General features: G+C 51.2%; 1 protein-coding gene across 7 annotated transcripts in view; it reads left to right on the top strand.

The window, feature by feature from the left end:
* Positions 1-17,362, top strand: part of NFASC (neurofascin) — a 50,153-nt gene extending 32,791 nt beyond the window's left edge. For 2 of the 7 annotated variants that reach the window (XM_010011753.1, XM_010011751.1), the window contains exons 23-25: positions 11,073-11,204; positions 11,726-11,795; positions 17,084-17,315. In XM_010011753.1, the coding sequence (XP_010010055.1) occupies positions 11,073-11,204; positions 11,726-11,795; positions 17,084-17,315 (434 nt within the window). Of the gene's footprint in view, positions 1-1,953; positions 2,146-4,316; positions 4,434-6,311; positions 6,468-11,072; positions 11,205-11,725; positions 11,796-14,897; positions 14,910-17,083 lie in introns of all 7 variants that reach the window. The other 5 variants (XM_010011749.1, XM_010011748.1, XM_010011752.1 and 2 more) reach the window with 5 other exon arrangements.

A 17,362-nucleotide genomic window follows, 5' to 3' on the forward strand; every position in this document is an offset into this window, starting at 1 on the left:
TAGCAAAGCTTTGCCTTATCCCAGATAATCTCTTCCCATCTAGGGGCTAGAGAAGCATTAAAGCTGAAGCTCTCCTTCTGCTAAAGCCATTACAGCAGTGCTAGGTGATGCAGACAGTCCTCAAAGGGAGATGCACGATGCGGAGACAGGCCAGGGATGGCTTGTACAAGGTTTTTCCCACCAGCTCCTGCCTTTTATAGCAAGTTACTTTGTGCCTTGTTGAGTCTTATCCTTAAAGGGGAGCCAGGGATTCACGAGGGAAATGCTGAGACTGCATTAGCTAATAACTGGTGTCCATGATGCTGTTTGTGTCCATGCAAACCTATTGCGGAGCTGCAGCTAATCAGGGTAATGGTGGCATTAACCTGGTGACACTAATCTCTTAACCTCTGTGAACAAGCAAAGATGGACAGCAATATTCTCAGCCCAAGAAAGGTTTTTGTAACTAACGAGCCCAGGACACAGCAAAGCCCTTGATCAGTAACCAGGTGATAGAAACCACAGAATCCCAGACTGGTTTGTGCTGGAAGAGACCTTAAAGCTCATCCAATGATGAGTTTGCAGTGCCACCCTGCAAACCCCTATGGACAAAGCCGTGCCATTTCCCATGGGAATAGGTCCCCTCCCCGTCACCAGCCCCTTGCCTGGCTGTGCAAGGTGGGTGCTTTGGGTGGCTGCACTGCTGCATGGGGCTGGCTGGATGCTGCGGGGGGCACAGCTCAGGGTGGGCTGCTGGGTTTGGGATGTGCTGTTATCCCTGGAGATGGGCTGAGTGACCTACTGCTCTTCTCTGCTGTTCGATCTCTGGGGGAGCTGAGGTTTTAGGGCTTGGCTCTCCCTGGGGAAAAGAAAGACCTGGCTTAGTTCTTGGAGACCTTTTAAAGTATTTCCTAGAGCTATTTGTGTTTGTGGGCGATATTGCAAATAGCTGGTTTCATTTGCCAAACAGGGGGATTTGTAATCCCTTCATCTGCAATCAGTAAGTAAACGTAAGTGAATGGGAGCATCACAGGGTAAACCTCTGCTTCTTTACCTCGGGTAGTTGGGGCAGTGTTTCAGCTGCCCTTTCAGAGCCAAGCCATTGCAATTGGCTCTGGTGGTGGTCAGGACCCCCTCGACCCCACCGGGGTGAGCACAAAGAGCACATTGAGCTCAGGTGAGACGTGGATGGGGTCTAGTTAGAAAACAAGTTGCTCAGATTTTCCCCCGGGCCAGCTTGGGAAGTGTCAATCCCTTTATCCGAATTTGAATGTAAATTGTGAGGGGTGGTGATAGCAAAGTACCACCCATCACTCACCAATGAGCAAAAATCCACCTTAATGCTCAAGCTGCTCCATCACAGGCTGCAGGATGAGACGAGCCAGGAAGGGAATAGCTGAGAAGCTGAATTGGCAGCTGAGAAAAATGCTGGAGGTGTAGTCCAGAGGCTGCTGAATTAACGGGACTGTGGCTGGCCCAGCCCACGACAAAAGGGATTATTATGTTTTCTTAAGAGATAAATCCTATTTCTGATTTCAGGGAGCCCTGGGTGCTCCCAGTTCTGTGCTGTGGGATGATGGGGCGAGGACAGCCTGTCCTGTGCCTCCCCAAACACCCTCCACACCCCTCCTTCCATCCCTCCCGGCTATTTAAGCCCAGGGTAGTGGGGAGCACTGGCAGCAGAGCAAAGGCAGAAGAGAAGCAGGTCGTTCGGCCCTGGGAAAGGGATTAAACCACGGGAGCAGGCAGAGGGTGCACAGGGGCAGCCCCTCTCTGCCCCAGCCTCGTTCCCTAGCTCCAGACGGGGATGGGACAAGCGGGTCAGGCTCGTGTTTCCCGGTGCTGTTGCTGCCTCCCCCCGTCCCTGTGCTGCGCTGCTCCCCCCGCGTGCCGCATGCCCAGCCCTGGGGATGGCGAGTGTAAGCCCCGAGGTGCTGTCACCTCGTCTAAAAGGCCAGTGTTTCCCTCTCCCAGCTGCAACTGGGGTGCCTCCAACTACAGTCGGTCTAACCAGTACTACAACAACCCCAACTACCACCACTACCACCGACACAACTACCACCACTACCACCGACACAACTACCACCACCACAGCCGCCACCACCGCCGCAAGCGCTACAGCAGCTCCAGAGAGGGCTCCGGCAGCCACCACAAAGCAGGAGTTGGGTACTGCGCTTTCCTTTTCCTCTAACCCCTCTAACCCTACTGGGACCTTCCCTGCACCCTGCCCAGAGCCAGGGTTAATAACGGGCACGGGGGAAATCCGAGACATTCCACACTCTGGGAATGGCTTTGTGTGGAGATGGAGGTGGCACAGGCTCGGGAATTTAGGTGCACAAGTGGCTCCTGTCAATCGGGGGGTCTCTGTGCCACCCTCCTGGTCTAGTCTCAGGGTTAACACAGCTCTGCCTGGGGTGTCGCGGTGCTGAACTAGCATCGGTACTTGGGAAGGAGGTGTAAGACCCTGCAAAAGCTCTCCAAAGGATTATCTTGTGTCTTTTTGCCATTAAAAGGGGGGTTCTGTTACTATTATAGAAGATGTCACTTCAAATTTAGCCCATCAACTGCAGGCTAAGAGACCTGTCACCACTTATATAAGTCTTCTGGTTTGTGCTCCTGCTCTTTGTGATAGCCCATGGGAGAGCTGGGCAAGTCTTAAGTTACTACATGCAGGTGTGCACCAGGTCAAGAGAAACTCCTCGTGCAGTCAGCTAGGGATGGGATGCTCAAACTCTGCTTTGGTGGAGGCATATCCTCCACGATGTGTATTTTACTGATAGATGCAGAGAGCTGTATCTCACTGAGCCTTGGTTTGAGAACGTTGCTATAATGGGACCTACCCTTAATAAATACTGATGGGCAGTTACACTCAGGTTAGTCAGAAATAACTCAAGCTGGTAGGAAAAGGGGAATGCAATCAAAAGAAGGCAGTTGCATGGCTGGATAGGATACCCCCTGAAGTGCAAACGGTGCAGAAACCTTTGTAACTCTTCATTAAAAGGGAAAGGAGACATTAGCAATAATAAGTATCAAAATTGACACCCATTTACTCAAGGAATTGGATTACTCAAGCAGTTCAGACCCCTTTCTTTATATTCTTGCATAAGATTAGCTCAGGATGGTTCAAACCCCTCCAAAACCATACGCTGAGAGGACCTGCCTCCACCTGATGCTCTGGAACTCAGAGGCACAGTCATTGCCCTGTGCTCATTCCGGTGCAGCCCTGACCCAACAAATGTGAATTTGGCCCCTCGCCAGCCACTGAGCCCATTCGCTGGGCAAAGCTGCTCACTGGGAGCTGGACCACAACAAAACCAGCTTAAAAGCTGGTGGAAGACAGACAGATGAGCTTCACCACTAGATACGAGGTCTTGCTGACTTCTACCACGACACGGTCTCTGTGAAGTGACTCCATGGGGAAGAATTGCTAATTGGAAATAGGCAGGTCAGTGGGGAGGTGCAGACTGCTGCAGAGCAGGGAGAGGAGACGGGGGACAAGGGGAGCTGCAAGAGGAGCCACCCATGTCCCCAACCGCCCTGGGGACACCGGGGAAGAGGCTGAGCCGTAATGCGGGCAGACAGGGCAAGCGGGTGGCAGCACAGGGTGTGCTTGCAAGAGGGATCTAGGTCATGTTCCCAACCTAGAATGTCCTAAAGTCACATCACCGGCCTCATCCCGGGGACTGCAGCTTTTAATCTGCGTTTTGTCAACCCAAAACCTGAGCTACGCCCTGAAGTAAATAACAGCAGCAGTAAAACTAAGGTGTGACTTATCTGGTGCCGCTTACACACACACTAACCTAGTGCATTAGCTCTACCTGACTAGAACTGAAGTTCATCCGCTCTCCAAAGCAACGTCGACAATCCTTAACTTCAAAAGCAGAAACGAGTGACTTCATTGCCCCACTGGCTGTCTCTAGACCCAGTAACGTGACAATATCCTCTCCCAGTCTTTCCTTCTCCGTTGTGGCAGTGAGTCTGTGTGCACTCATGCACATCTCCCATGTCCCTTTGGACATGAGTTTAGTCAAGAGATTTCCCTGCTGACCAAAATCCTCAGGGATGTGCCACAGAAGCCTTCAGACTCCAAAGATAAGCTGAGGGTAGTTGGACTTAAACACCAACACACGATGAGCTTCTGCTAGCAAACCTCCCCTAAAGGTTTAAAGTGAAGGATCTTGGAAAGAACAAATATATCTTTAGGCACACTTGTAGGTTAAGATCAAAGCATTAACTCCAGGAATGATTCTATAAGGTTTTACCAACACCAGATGCTAGATGGGGTCTCATTCATGTATAATCCAAAATACTAACTCCTCTTCTAACCTGTCCACCAGCCACCAATGGATCGTCCATATGGGACATAAGAGCTATGGCTAATAGTAACTGGGCAAACATCACCTGGAGCCACAATTACTCTGCAGGAACTGACTTTGTGGTTAAGTATATCACCAGTAAGCATCAGATCGCGTGGGGACTCTACAGGGTGGCGATGCCAGTAGAGATCCTGCCAGCTCCCATGGTTGCAACCTTAATGATGGTGTGGACTGATGCTCTATGGCCATGTGGAGGATGGGAAAGCGAAAGGCAGGTCATGGTCTTGGCTGCTTAGAGGGCACCAGAGCTAATCCTGGGGATCCACAAGTGATTCCCCCTCCTTTCAGTGACTGCCACAAGCTCTTTATGAAACACAGGCAAGCAAGGCTCTTCACTGAGCTGGGCTGTACGTGGTCACACCTTAAAGAGCCTTAAAATATATAGATATATATAAAAACATGAAAGAGGACAAAACTTCGAACAAATGAAATCATCTAAATTGGGGAGGAGTTTACAATGGCTTTGAAGATGGGCTTCTTGAACCTGGAGTTGGCAGAATCCTCTATGATCCCAAACCTCCCGTCGTATCGATATCGTTGTCTCTTAACATTGTAAGGCTACATCTTAGTCTGGAAACTCAAAGCTGGTATCTCTGCTTTTAGTACTTGTTTAGAAAGATGTTTACATGTTGTTGGTTGGTTGTTGGGGGTATTTTACAGATAGGCAGTCACGACTACTACTTATCTCTGACTTTATTTCCCAGCCATTTCAGCCCTCACATCATTGAGCAGACCTGTCTTAAATCAGCATTTACGAACCAAGTAGGTGAGATTGAGAGCAAACCACTTCTGGCCATTTACCAGACCACTTAAAAGATGACCTTGATTTCTCCTTGAAAGAGTCTAACATGCAGCCAGCTCCTGGCCTTGCTCTGCAGCCTGCAGGGCTTTGGTAGCAGCACAGGCTGGGTAATGCTCAGCCTTCCCGAATTCAGGATCCATGTCAGCTTCCCAAGCCCTAAATGCCAACTATCCCAGCTCCCAAACCACCTGCAGCCAGCCCTGGGTCTTCCCCTTCACTGGGAAGCACAAAGTACAGGCGATGCCTTCCCAGAGCTGGGATCAGGATGGGCTACAGCAGCAGCAGTGGCTTAGGATACCCTTATCAGGCTCTGGATGAGAGGGAGGAAATCTGGGAGATTCCATCCCTTCCCTCTCCCTTTCTAGCGGCACTTGAAGCAAGCAGCACGCTTTCTGCCCCAAAGCCACCCTTCTTTCCCACAGCACTGCTCCCCCAGGAGGTGCCCACCTCCAGAGCCACAGACCAAAGCCCCACTTCCAGCTTGCTTAGAACTCAGTAGATTGATGCTCAGCATTAAGCTCATCAGCAAATGATTCCCAGCATAGTGCAAAGAACAGCTCATCCCTGGATAGAGCCTAGGAGCACCCACCCCATAAGCTGAAGGGCTCAACTCCTCTCGCCCCCAAAGCAAAAGCAACAGCCCGCTGGCAGGGGTGAGCAGTCCCCATGGCTAGCACAGTGTCTAGCTCATTCAAAGCCTCCTTCAGCTACCAGCAAAACCAGCGCACAGCTCCCACTCCCAAAAGCACAAGAACTGGCTCCTTCACCGGGTCCTGCAGCATCTCCATCCAGCTGAGTAGGACCAGGCAAATGCCATATTTGGAGATAAATTCCCGACTATCCAGACCTGAGGCTGGGCAGATAAAGGCTCCATCAGGGCTTAAAAGTAGGGAGAGACCTGAATAGGTACCGGTATGTCTTCCCAGTGTGGCAAGCAGGGATGCAGCAAACCCCACACCATATTCCTGCATCACTGACTTCCTTCCCTCCTCAGTGAGTAATGATCACAAAGCCATTAAGGGCTCTGTGCCCGCCCTGCGGGATTAGTGCTGCTCAGTGGCCAGGGACAGTGTAGTGCATTGCCTGCAGTGTCAACACGGGAATCTCTCCGAGCCTCCTGCGGCTGGGTTTGATGTGCGGTTTCTGTTCCTCAGGTAACAACACAGAGAAATCTATCCCTGTTAAAGCTCAGACCCCTTCCTCTGTGCAGCTGGCGAATCTGACGCCGGGAATGATGTACAAGCTGTGGGTGTTCCCCATATGGTCTAGCCCCAGCGAACACTCGTACATAACCTTTACCACCAGCTCAGGTGAGACGGGCTTCAGCGCTTCCGAGGCATGTCACATCCATCACCACCAACGTCATTCGCGTGGTGGCGGGAGGTGGTTTGACCATGACTGCATGGAACAACCCTCATCCAACCCCCAGCGGCCCCCTCCCCATCTCTGCCTTTATGAAAGAGCCACCCCCAGCATCACCAGGAGGTTGCTCTGTGTTGCACGGAGGTGGGGAGCCCCAGGAGGGGATGGGGATCCCTTTGAAGGAGGGTGGAGAACTCGTGTTGTCATGCGGCTCTGCTTGAAGCCCTGCCACTGTGTGTCTGCACTTCCACACACGCGTTGCTGCTCGTGGTGATGGTGGGTGCTTTGACCCTGGAGAACGTGCACGTGGCCCCCAGGTTATGGCAGAGGGGCAGGCGGGGAGGTCCTGGTAATGGGACAGAGGCAGAGGGGCAGGAACGGGAGGGAGAGGAGCGTGTTTGCAGACTACCTCAGTCCTAGTCACATATAACTTGGGCTTCCCATCCTCCAGGTGCGTTTCCTCTGACAACTTCACATTTAGTTGCACAAGCAATTTTCTAGGTTTAGCACCTGAGTGATTTTTACAGCTTTGTAGTGATGGCTTCGCACCCTGCGCACCGAGCACCCGAGAAACCCCCTTCTTGACTTCCACAGGCACCGCATTGAGCTTTATGCATTTATAAAGCTCCACCGTTCACACTCGATGGGTTTCAGTAAATCAAAACAGCCGTAACTTCCCCTGTGCTCACCCGGGGGTTTGCTGCAGGAATCTGTGCACAACGTCCTGTCAAAGCTGAGGAACCACGGAGCAAGCGCCACTGAGCAGCCCCCACTGACAGAGGTGGTAGAGAGAGGCTGTGATTTTCAAAGACCTACAATTACCTTGCCCACATCCAGCCGTGTAATGGAAAGCTCGAGCACTGATTAAGTCTCTCTGCTGAGAAGTGCAAAAGGAAAATGTAATTCACAGCAAGGGAGTGCTGGAGGGGCAGCTCTCCCCACATTCCCTATGCACGTCTTACCGGGTGTCCAAAACTTTGGCAAGCTGTAGCACTGCTGATTAATTCCCTGATGTGCTAAGATGATGCAGGGACAGATGGCAACTGCTGGTGTTTCTGCACGCCTAATGCTGCCCAACACCGAGAAACAACCAGCAAGTGCTGACCTTGGCTCTGTCCTGCCTCTGCCCCTGAGGTCCGACGTGACCATTCCAGGCACAGACAGTAAAAGCTGATTTGCAACTCGGACTCTCTCCAAAACAGCTCTAGGGCCGCATCCCCAGTTTGGTTTCTTGCTTCTGGCCCCTTCCCTGACTCAAATCACCACCAGCTCCAGAGCCCCTGCTCATACCATGCAACATGTCTTTTGGGATGAGTATTTTCCAACCCGGACCCGCCTCTTTTCTCACCTGCTTTTCACCCACTTTGGGATGTGGGGGGTAGAGGGCAGAGCCCCTTGCACAACAGACAGCAAGGGCAGGGAATCATTAGACAGGGGGTGGGGGGAAGCAATATCCTTGGCTGATTGATGCTGGCAGTCTTGGCATATCTATTTTCTGTAATTGAGGGGTTCCTACAGATATTATCATTGAGACTAAAGGATGGGGCCACTTTCATCCCTGTGATAGAGGCAGATGGGTGACCTGAGCCCTATCACTGTGGGATGCAGAGCTGTCCCCATCCCTGCATGCATAAATGCTGCAGATCCATTTTGCTGCTGGCTGGATCCTGCTGACACAAGCGTGTGGCCCCTGCTGACAATCATATGCCATCAGGAATGCTTCTGACAAGCAACAACAGTGTTTGGGCTTTTGTGGGGTTTGGGTTTGATGTTTTGCAAATAGATCTGCTAAATGTTCCTTCAGTTTGAGGGGAGAGAAAGTCCACATGCACCATGGCTGCAGGGCACTGCTCTAGGACTCTGCTTCTGAAGAACTGGGAGCTCAGTGACCAACAGAGTCCTTCCAATAGTAAAGGACCCTTCAGAACTACAAACACAGAATTTTATCCTATAATCCTAGAACAGTTTGTGTTGAAGGGACCTTAAAGCTCCTCCAGCTCCAACCCCTGCCCCGGGCAGGGACACCTTCCACTAGAGCAGGTTGCTCCAAGCCCCTGTGTCCAACCTGGCCTTGAACACTTCAGGGAAGAACTTCTTCCTAACATCTAACCTAAATCTCCCCTCGTCAGTTCAAAGCCATTCTCCCCTGTCCTATTCCTACAGGCCCTTGTAAAAACATAGCTTAATACAAAGAGATCTTCTACATTTAAAGTAGAAGTAAAACTCCCCAGCGTGGACAGACAGTGGGAAGAGGATCGTGTGAGACTTTACATACTTAACGCTCTGCTTGACAAAGAAAGACAAAACTGCTGCTGCTCTCTGTTGGTAGAACGCTCAGGTTTGCTGTTGGCACAGACACAATGACTATTAGGTAACGTCTTGGGCCACAGATTCTAATTCGTTATAAATAAAGGCACTGCAGTTGCCTTTCAAATCAATACCTGCTGGCTCACGCAGCTGCTTTCCACTATTTCCCCCTGACGTCGGCCTTGCACGAAAGCAAATCAAAACACCCTCTCTGACAGCCAAGGATTTAACCTCCCCTGTCTCAGCGCTGCAATGACAGTCACTCGTTTACTAAGTACACAATTGCTGGCACTATTGTTTGTCGGCATGTGTTGCTTTTCTGGGAAGGATGGCAATTCTCCCTCTCCCGTGGTGCTGGGCACTGCCACGATCCGACTGCAGGACCCCCTCAGTACCCAAAACCCTCCCTGTACAACTCAGCCCCAAGCTGCACAGTGGCACAAACCTGCTTATCTGGCATTTCATACTCTGAAGACCCCCTTATTCCTCCTTAGTGGGGGTTCTGTGGGAACCCCATCCCCCCAGGACCACTAACACAATCGTTTTCCGTTTCAAAGCTTTCCATGAAAGCTTTCCTTCCCCAAGCACTCAGCTAATTGAATCCAGTTCTCAGCTCTGCTGTTCTAATCTCATTGTCTCCATTATAAGTGCCTCTTTGAGGACCTTGTAACTCAGGTTGTACTGAAGGTAAATATTAAATGTGGCAGCATTAGAGGGAAGAGAAGCAGGAGGGAGCCCAGGTACCGGGAAGCAGCTGCTTCCACATGGCTTCCCCAGGAGCTCGGTGCTGCTCACGAACAGCACATTCAGGACCTGAGATCATTTCGTTAGCAAACAGAACTCTTCCTTGTCATTCTCCTCTTCCATCTGATTTCCTTGTCACCATCTGGCTGCAGTTACCTGCTTAGATTTCATCCTAAGGACAGCACCTCTTTTCTTGGATTCAATCTGCATGGAACAAGTACATGCTTTGAGCCCGAGGTGGTGTGGGTTAGGAAACCAACCAGCTCAACCCGGTTTCAAAGCTCTTGCCTCTCTTACAAGAACCTTTCATTCCGAATATGCTAAAGGAGGGTTCTCTTTTATGCTTGCTTTGGAAGCACCATCTTGGGTTTTGCCATGTGGGCACCAAAGAGGATGTTCACTGCACCATCCTGGCCCGTTTCAGGCAAAGCCCTGCTAAATCCCAACTCAACCCCATCCAGCTCGGCTCCCCCGTGCTCCTGCCTGGAATACCTCCCCCTGTTTGCACTGCAGCCTGGTTAAATTTAGCTCCCCTGCTGCACTGAAGGTTATTTTCTCCTCTGCTCTGTCTTGCTGAGTAAGAAGTGCATGGCAATGAGAGCCAGAAAATGGCAGCTTGTTGCTATTTATAGGACACAGATTTGTCTGTGTGACCGTGTACGGGAGCTGCAATCAAGAAGTCAGAGGACGTGAGGGAGGACACGGGCGTTAGGAGCCAGAGTGGTGTTTGGGGCACAGGACACCTCCTTGCTTGGTATGAACCATATCAACATTCAGTAGCCCCATGAAGGTGCTGGGAGCAGTGGTATAGAGCTCACCCAAGAACAGACCTCCTGGGATGACCAGAACACCTCTCCATTAGTGCCATTCCTCAATGAGCTCTTCCCACCACTGGGTCCCCACTCGTGCTTCAGCCAAGTCTTGGTGGGCTTCCCCAAGTCCCCTCTTCCCCCCCACTGGAGACCACCTGAAGGCAGCAGGACCCCGGTGGGTGCCCATCACCTCTGTGACCCCTGCACGGGCAAGAATCCCAGTTATTCCCAGCTTGAGGCTGCTGAAGAGCCTCTGGACTCAGTGGTGCTCCTCAGCCTCACTGGACACCAGGGCCTGGACCTGCTCGGGCACATCTCTTTTAGACCTTCTTACTTCCAGGGCAGTTTTCAGACACAGCGAATGAAAGATCAAATCTGTTACCCAGCTTCTTTTGCCATTATTTGCAATGCCCCTTTCCCTCTGGTCTGTGCTAGGTTTTACTTTACGTTGTGACCCTTTCCTGTCTGTAGCTCCTGCTAAAACGTTGAGTTGACCTAATGCCACAAAAGGAAACAAAAAGCCAGATCCCTGCACCACAGTCTCAGATAACCTGGTCAACACACACAGAGACACACCAAGGCAGCGCTACAGATAACGTCTAGACCAGTGGACGGTGTCTTACCATCCCCTCTGTGCTTCTGGCCTGTCCCTTATGGGTTTGGTTATTTTTCCTTTCTTTTTCCTCCCAGCTTACACCAAGAACCACGTGGACATCGCCACGCAGGGCTGGTTCATCGGGCTGATGTGTGCCATCGCTCTCCTGGTCCTTATCCTGTTGATCGTCTGCTTCATTAAAAGGAGCAGAGGTGGGAAATACCCAGGTAAGAGCCATGCACGGCAACCCTTTGTGCTCATGGTTAAACATCTCCAGGCTTCTGGAGGCTAATCAAATTGCCTTGCTTTCGGGTAGATGCTTGTGGTTACAAGGGCTTTACTTTCTGTGTAGTGGGAACACTCATTAGTGGGAAGCATTTCAGTTCATTAAGGGTCTGTGCTGCGGAGCTGGATCCTTCTGCGATGCTCAACCCAGCCTCCAACTCTGCAAATTTTCTTGTCCTCGTCTAGAAGACGACCTTTTCAGGCAAAAATCTCATTAAAGTTTTGCAAAGTAAAGATGAGGCTTAAGGGAATTCACGTCCTCGCTCGCTGAGCCCCGGGGCCACCACACAGCAACATCCTTTGCAAGCCCTCCCCAGTGCTCGGGTTTTAGCAGGCAGTGAGAAGCTGTACTTCACCCGTCATGTTTCCCACAGCCTCAACACCAGCTGCTGTTACTGTCTCACACAGCTTTTACCTTCTGCACAGCTTTTAACGTGAACATTGCTGATATGCTTCTTTCCAGTACGTGACAATAAAGACGAGCATCTCAATCCCGAAGACAAGAATGTAGAAGATGGGTCGTTCGACTACAGGTATGCTTCCATTGGCATGTGTCCCCACGGCTCCCCATCAGCCCCACTCCCAGCCATCACAGCCCTCACCTCCTCCTGCCTCCTTCCCTCTGCAAGCCCTCTACCAAAGGCAGCATCTCCTTGCCCAAAACCCTGGAAGAGGAACCCGGCTGTGAGGATGCTGCGAGGGTCTCCTCCTTTCCCATTCGCAGCCTGGGAGGAGCAGTCCAGGCAGGGAGCTGGGGCTCTGGCAGCAGGTACCCGGGACACGGCTCAACCTCAATGACACTCCTAACACACAAAACACACAAACTAAGCTCCGCAGCAGCCTGGGGGTGTTTCAGGTCTATCACCCTGCAGCTCAGGGTCTCTCCTACCCATAGGAGAGTATCCAGGGGAGAGAAGCTGTGTTTGGCTCAGCGGATGAGCCCTGGTAGCATTCAGAGCACTGATGTGGGGGCCTGCCTGCATCCCAAGTCAGGGCTCTTCTGCCAGGTGCCCAGGCAAACCCCAGCCCCCGCAGGGGTTTGCTAAAGCCACTTCAGTTTCACCCAAAGCAGCAGCAGTGCCCATTTCTGCTCCAGGAAAACTCGGGGGTACTTCAGGAAGGGACAGGGCTGCCCCAGTTGCTCCTGTGCAAGGCAGCACCCACAGCTCCGCTGCTGGTGGCGCTGCCCCAGGGAGCAGGTAACGCGTCGGGTCTCATTGGCTTGCCCACACTTGATGGAAGAGGGGGGGTACTGCTGTACACTCAGCTTCCCTTTGAGCACCTGAACTGGGCTTTGCTTTCCTTTGGAGAGTTAAAACGCACCTTTCCATCCCAGCTGGATCCCAAGCCCTATTACGCAACAGGAATTTCTCTCCTGCCTTCAAACAGGGGTTAATTAAAGCCTGTGTCATTACTGATGCTCCTAGCATTACAAATGGAGGTAGCAAAGACGGGAAGAGCTTATTTACAATTCACTGAGGGATGTAGCAAGACACGTGCCACAGAAGACTTTAGAGGGAGCAAAATGAATGTATCTGCCTGCACACAGCACATAAATGGAGGTGAAGAAGTGCAGCCCTCAGAACGACCACAGTGATGTTGTTATAGGAGCACAGCAACTCTTTGCAGTAGCAACACTTTATCTCCAAAGGATGTCATAAACCCAAAGCTCCCCAGTCTTCTGCTGGCATGAGGCAGGATAGAAACACATCCCAGCAGGAACCAGAATAAGTTCATAGAACCCCAGCCTGGTTTGGGTTGGAAGGGACCTTAAAGCTCCTCCAGCTCCAACCCCTGCCACGGGCAGGGACACCTTCCACTAGAGCAGGTTGCTCCAAGCCCCTGTGTCCAACCTGGCCTTGAACACTGCCAGGGATGGGGCAGCCACAGCTTCTCTGGGCAACCCTAATGCTCTGAGCCACGACAGGGACCCTTTCGGTGCCCAGATCTGTGGGATGGTGTAAGTGCCACGCAGCAGACCTGGCAGCTCTCCTCGCCCAGGAGGAGCTCACACCCAGCCCCGGGCTCAGCCCCGCAGACAAGGTCTCCACAGCCCAGCTTCTGGCCGTACACACCAAGAGCCCCGTGGGGTGGCTGCAGGGCAGCCCCCACTGCACCGCTCCGACGGCAGCTGCAGTGCTGGGGACCACCTGCCTTGCACAGAACAGAAACCAAGCTCTTGGCAGGGCTGCCAGCATTGAGACAGTCCCAATGCTGCACTGAGGGCGCAGGCACCCCCCAAGGGCATTGCCTTCCAGGCAGAGGGAAGGAACGGGGTAAATCCTCCATCCTACCACACAACAGCTTCTGCTCGGCTGAAGCTCAAACTTCTACTGACAGCCCCACTCCCAAAAGTTTGCAAGCTGAACGCAGAGGTCAGCAGAAGGGAAACAAGAAAGCTCCGAGATGCTCCTGCATCTTCAATCCCACCATCTCACAGATGTCAAGCAAGAACAACCAAAACCAACCCCAACCACCCATGAGCTTTGCCCCATCCTTCTCAGGAACAACAGGTTTTGTGGGAGAAGTAACGGGAGGCAGAAAGGAAGGTGAACCTGAAGGATTGAGATGAAACCCTGGTGGCTGATTAAGATTCAAACCGATTGTGACATTGGGCTCAAGGAGGGTAGCAATTAGTATTTCAAACAAGGACAGGAATTGAGCTGACGTGAATTCTTCATTGGTTTCCCTCCCCACCTCCACATAGCATGTCTGATATGCTCTCATCATATCTCACGTCCTTAATGCCCCATGCATGCAACTCTCAAATCTCTGCAGCCTATAATTAAGAGATACTGTCACATCTTTCTGTTCCACCAACAGAATAATGGTTTTCCTGAGCAGAGGCTAAGCTGAGAAGCTTATTTTCAAAGCAGGAAACCATTATCCTTGGACAATGTTCTGTGCCAGTGACTGTGCCTCATTATACCAAATGTTCAAGCTGCACATGGGGGAGTCAGTTGGAAACCCTGGCCAGTGGGAAGGGAAACTTGAGTGGTTTTAGCTTCTGGACTCCAGTTCAGGTTCAGGATAACCCATGGCACAGGTTACACAGTGGAGGCAGTGAATGGACCATCCCAGCAGGCACCGAGACAGGAGGACATGGAGCCATCCTCCGAGCCTAGTGAGGGGAGGAGAGGTCTGGTGAAGCAGCCAGGGAGGTGTAGGCTTGTCAATACATAACATGATAGATAGATAGATAGATAGATAGATAGATACCTCGAGGAGCGCTATAGCAAGGAAACCCAGCACAAGACTGGAGGGGAAACTGAGCAACCCCCTCACTTGGCCCTTGTCCTGCTGCACATCTGGCCCCAGCCACTTGCTAATGGACTTCAACCACAAGCCCTTTGTGAGGAGCCCACTTCCCACCTGCACCACCCACTGCTGCTCTGCATGAGCTTTCCAGGGGTAGCCACTGAGGCTCATCCAGCCCTGACCGATTAAACTGGCTCCATTTGGTATAACGAGGCAATCAGCTCCATGAGGAATGCAGACGGTTTGGTTTGTAGCACTGCCCCTGTAAATGCAGACCTCATCATATCTCTCTCTGATCAGGCTCTTTCTGCTTCTCTCTGTTTTATTCCCATTCTTTCTTCTCCTTTTCACCTGGTCTATCCACATGGACCATGAAGGTCTCTTGAAAGGTAGGACCACGTGCTGCCAGAAGTCCGGCACATTTAGCTTTTTCTTTATATTCCTTCCTTCGAGCTTTTTATTTCTTTAGAGCTGAAACTATTACCTCCCCCTCCCCGTTCCCATGTACCTGCCTCCGCCTAACACATTAAACAAGAGCCCTCTAACTCCTGCTGGCATCGGGGGGTACCCCCACGTCCAGCGATGCGCCTCTTGCTTGGGATATGCTGGGCACCCCCAGCCACTTGCTCGAGTAGCTCATCCCTCCTGGTGGAGCTGGACCTGGAGATGATGCCCTCGGGGCACTCAACCCAATGCCAGACACCCCGGGGATGGTGGCAAGGGACACAAGCCAACAGCCTTTAGATCCTAAACAATCTGCCCACTCTTGGTGTTAGTCCTGGCTCGAGCATCCCCTCCTCTTCACAATGATTTAAGCAACTCAGGACAATGTTTCCCACATGGTTTTCATCTGGGTGCTCTGGTTCTTTAACTCACACATCAGCAACCCCCCCCGAAATCTTAACAGGGTTATAATGCATCAAGATGCTGATGAGTATCTGCTTCCCCCTCCTAATGCACTAACAGGATAAACAGTACCAGAGAGAGGTAAAACCAGGGGCACGTGCAAGAAAGGCACAACCGGAGTGTTTGCTGCTGCAAACCCCCCTTAAGGAAAATCTGGCTCTAGATTCAGCTTGAACTGAAGCCCAAACCTTGGGAAAGGTTTGCAAATGAAGGGAGCTGGGTTTTGCCACTCTCTACTTGGCATTTATCAGGCTTTCTAACTGGCAGCCCTGCTTGCAGGCTGAATTCTCTTCCTCCTCCCCCCCAAAAAGAAGCTGCTTTCAAAGCTAACAAGTTATGTTTTATTGTGATGCCAAGTTAACACAAGGCCTCAAATATTGGGTTTTGTATTATTGCTTGAATTCACAAAGTGCTGATAAAAGGAAATACAGGAGAAAGCTGCGTGTTGTACTGTGGGATACCAAATTCCTCCCCCACCACAGAGAGCTGGTGCCATTAATTAAATGGCATGAGAGAGATTTAATTTAGCCTTCCCCAGCTAAAGAGGGTTTTGCTCCCTGGCCCAAACAAAGTGCTTCTCGTGCCTCTGTGGGAAGCAAACACCTTTGTGTGGGCACCAACTATCAAAGGCTGCAATCAAAGCCCTGCACTTGCACTGGGTTTAAGGGAAATGAAGGAACAGAGTCAAGTGTCACGCTGGGGAGTGAGTCTGGTGAGTCCAGAGCTAAACCAACCCCAGTAGAGTCAGGAATGGAGGTGGGAGGACAAATATAAGGTACACATGTGATACCTTGAGGGATAACACGGAATTTGCATGCTGGCCTGAGATCAAAGATAAAGGACGAGTTGATAGGAAAATTACTTTTTATATATAGGAACTCCACAGTGTTTCTGTATCGATGAGATACCAGCCTTTGCCCTCCAGAGAGAAAACAGCTTTGCCCTGTTTCTTTGGTAAAAGGGCTGATTTAAAGGGTTGGGGTTTATTTCTGTGGGCCAGACTATTTATTTTTCAGTGCCCTGGCTTAATCTTTTGAGTGAAAAAGAGAAAAGGAGAAAGAATTGAGCAAACAAGCTTAGATGCTCAGAAATAAGCTTGGAAAGGTAAATTCCCATGAGTTTTGGAAGCTGCACAGAACTTGGCATCCTACACATGCCCCCTCCCAGTGTTTTGAGAGCGCTCCTCATTGCATGTAGCTATCTAAACAGCCAAGTGGGGGGGGTGCAAGGAAATCTGGAAGCAAACCTCACTAAACCAGGTTCCACCAAGGGCAGCTAAAATGCTGAGAGAAAGAAAGAACATAAGCAATGACAAGGAAAGGATATTTAGAACGTACATCCAGTTGGACTGATCCAAGCATTGTATGTAATATCGGATAAAACCCCACAACTGCTTTCTATAAACTAAACCCATGAAGGCTGGGCTTGCAGAAGCACCCACCGCAGCCCTCCTCCTGCGCGGAGGACGTCTCCCAGCCTTCATACGCGCGTCAGACGCACCATGACTCGCTGTCTGCAGACAGAGCACCCCGCACTTGGGGGCTCTGCTCAGTACATTTGCACACTGGATCTATCTTTTGAATATCCAGACCTTGGGTGAAGGATTTTAGCCCCGTTCTCAACCCTTAACTGTGTCTGTCTGTCTTCTGCTACCCAGCGATGAAGACAACAAGCCCCTGCCCAACAGCCAGACCTCCCTGGACGGCACGATAAAGCAGCAGGAGAGTGACGATAGCTTGGTGGACTATGGAGAGGGGGGAGAAGGGCAGTTTAATGAGGACGGCTCCTTTATCGGCCAGTACACGGTGAAGAAGGACAAAGAGGAGACCGAAGGCAACGAGAGCTCGGAAGCCACCTCCCCAGTCAATGCTATCTACTCGTTGGCATAGCGCAATGCACTGAAACCACAAAGAGCTGGAGGTGTTTGTAGTGGATG

This window comes from Nestor notabilis, unplaced genomic scaffold (assembly GCF_000696875.1).
Source record: "Nestor notabilis isolate BGI_N333 unplaced genomic scaffold, ASM69687v1 scaffold12023, whole genome shotgun sequence".
In the NCBI taxonomy this organism is placed as follows: domain Eukaryota; kingdom Metazoa; phylum Chordata; class Aves; order Psittaciformes; family Psittacidae; genus Nestor; species Nestor notabilis.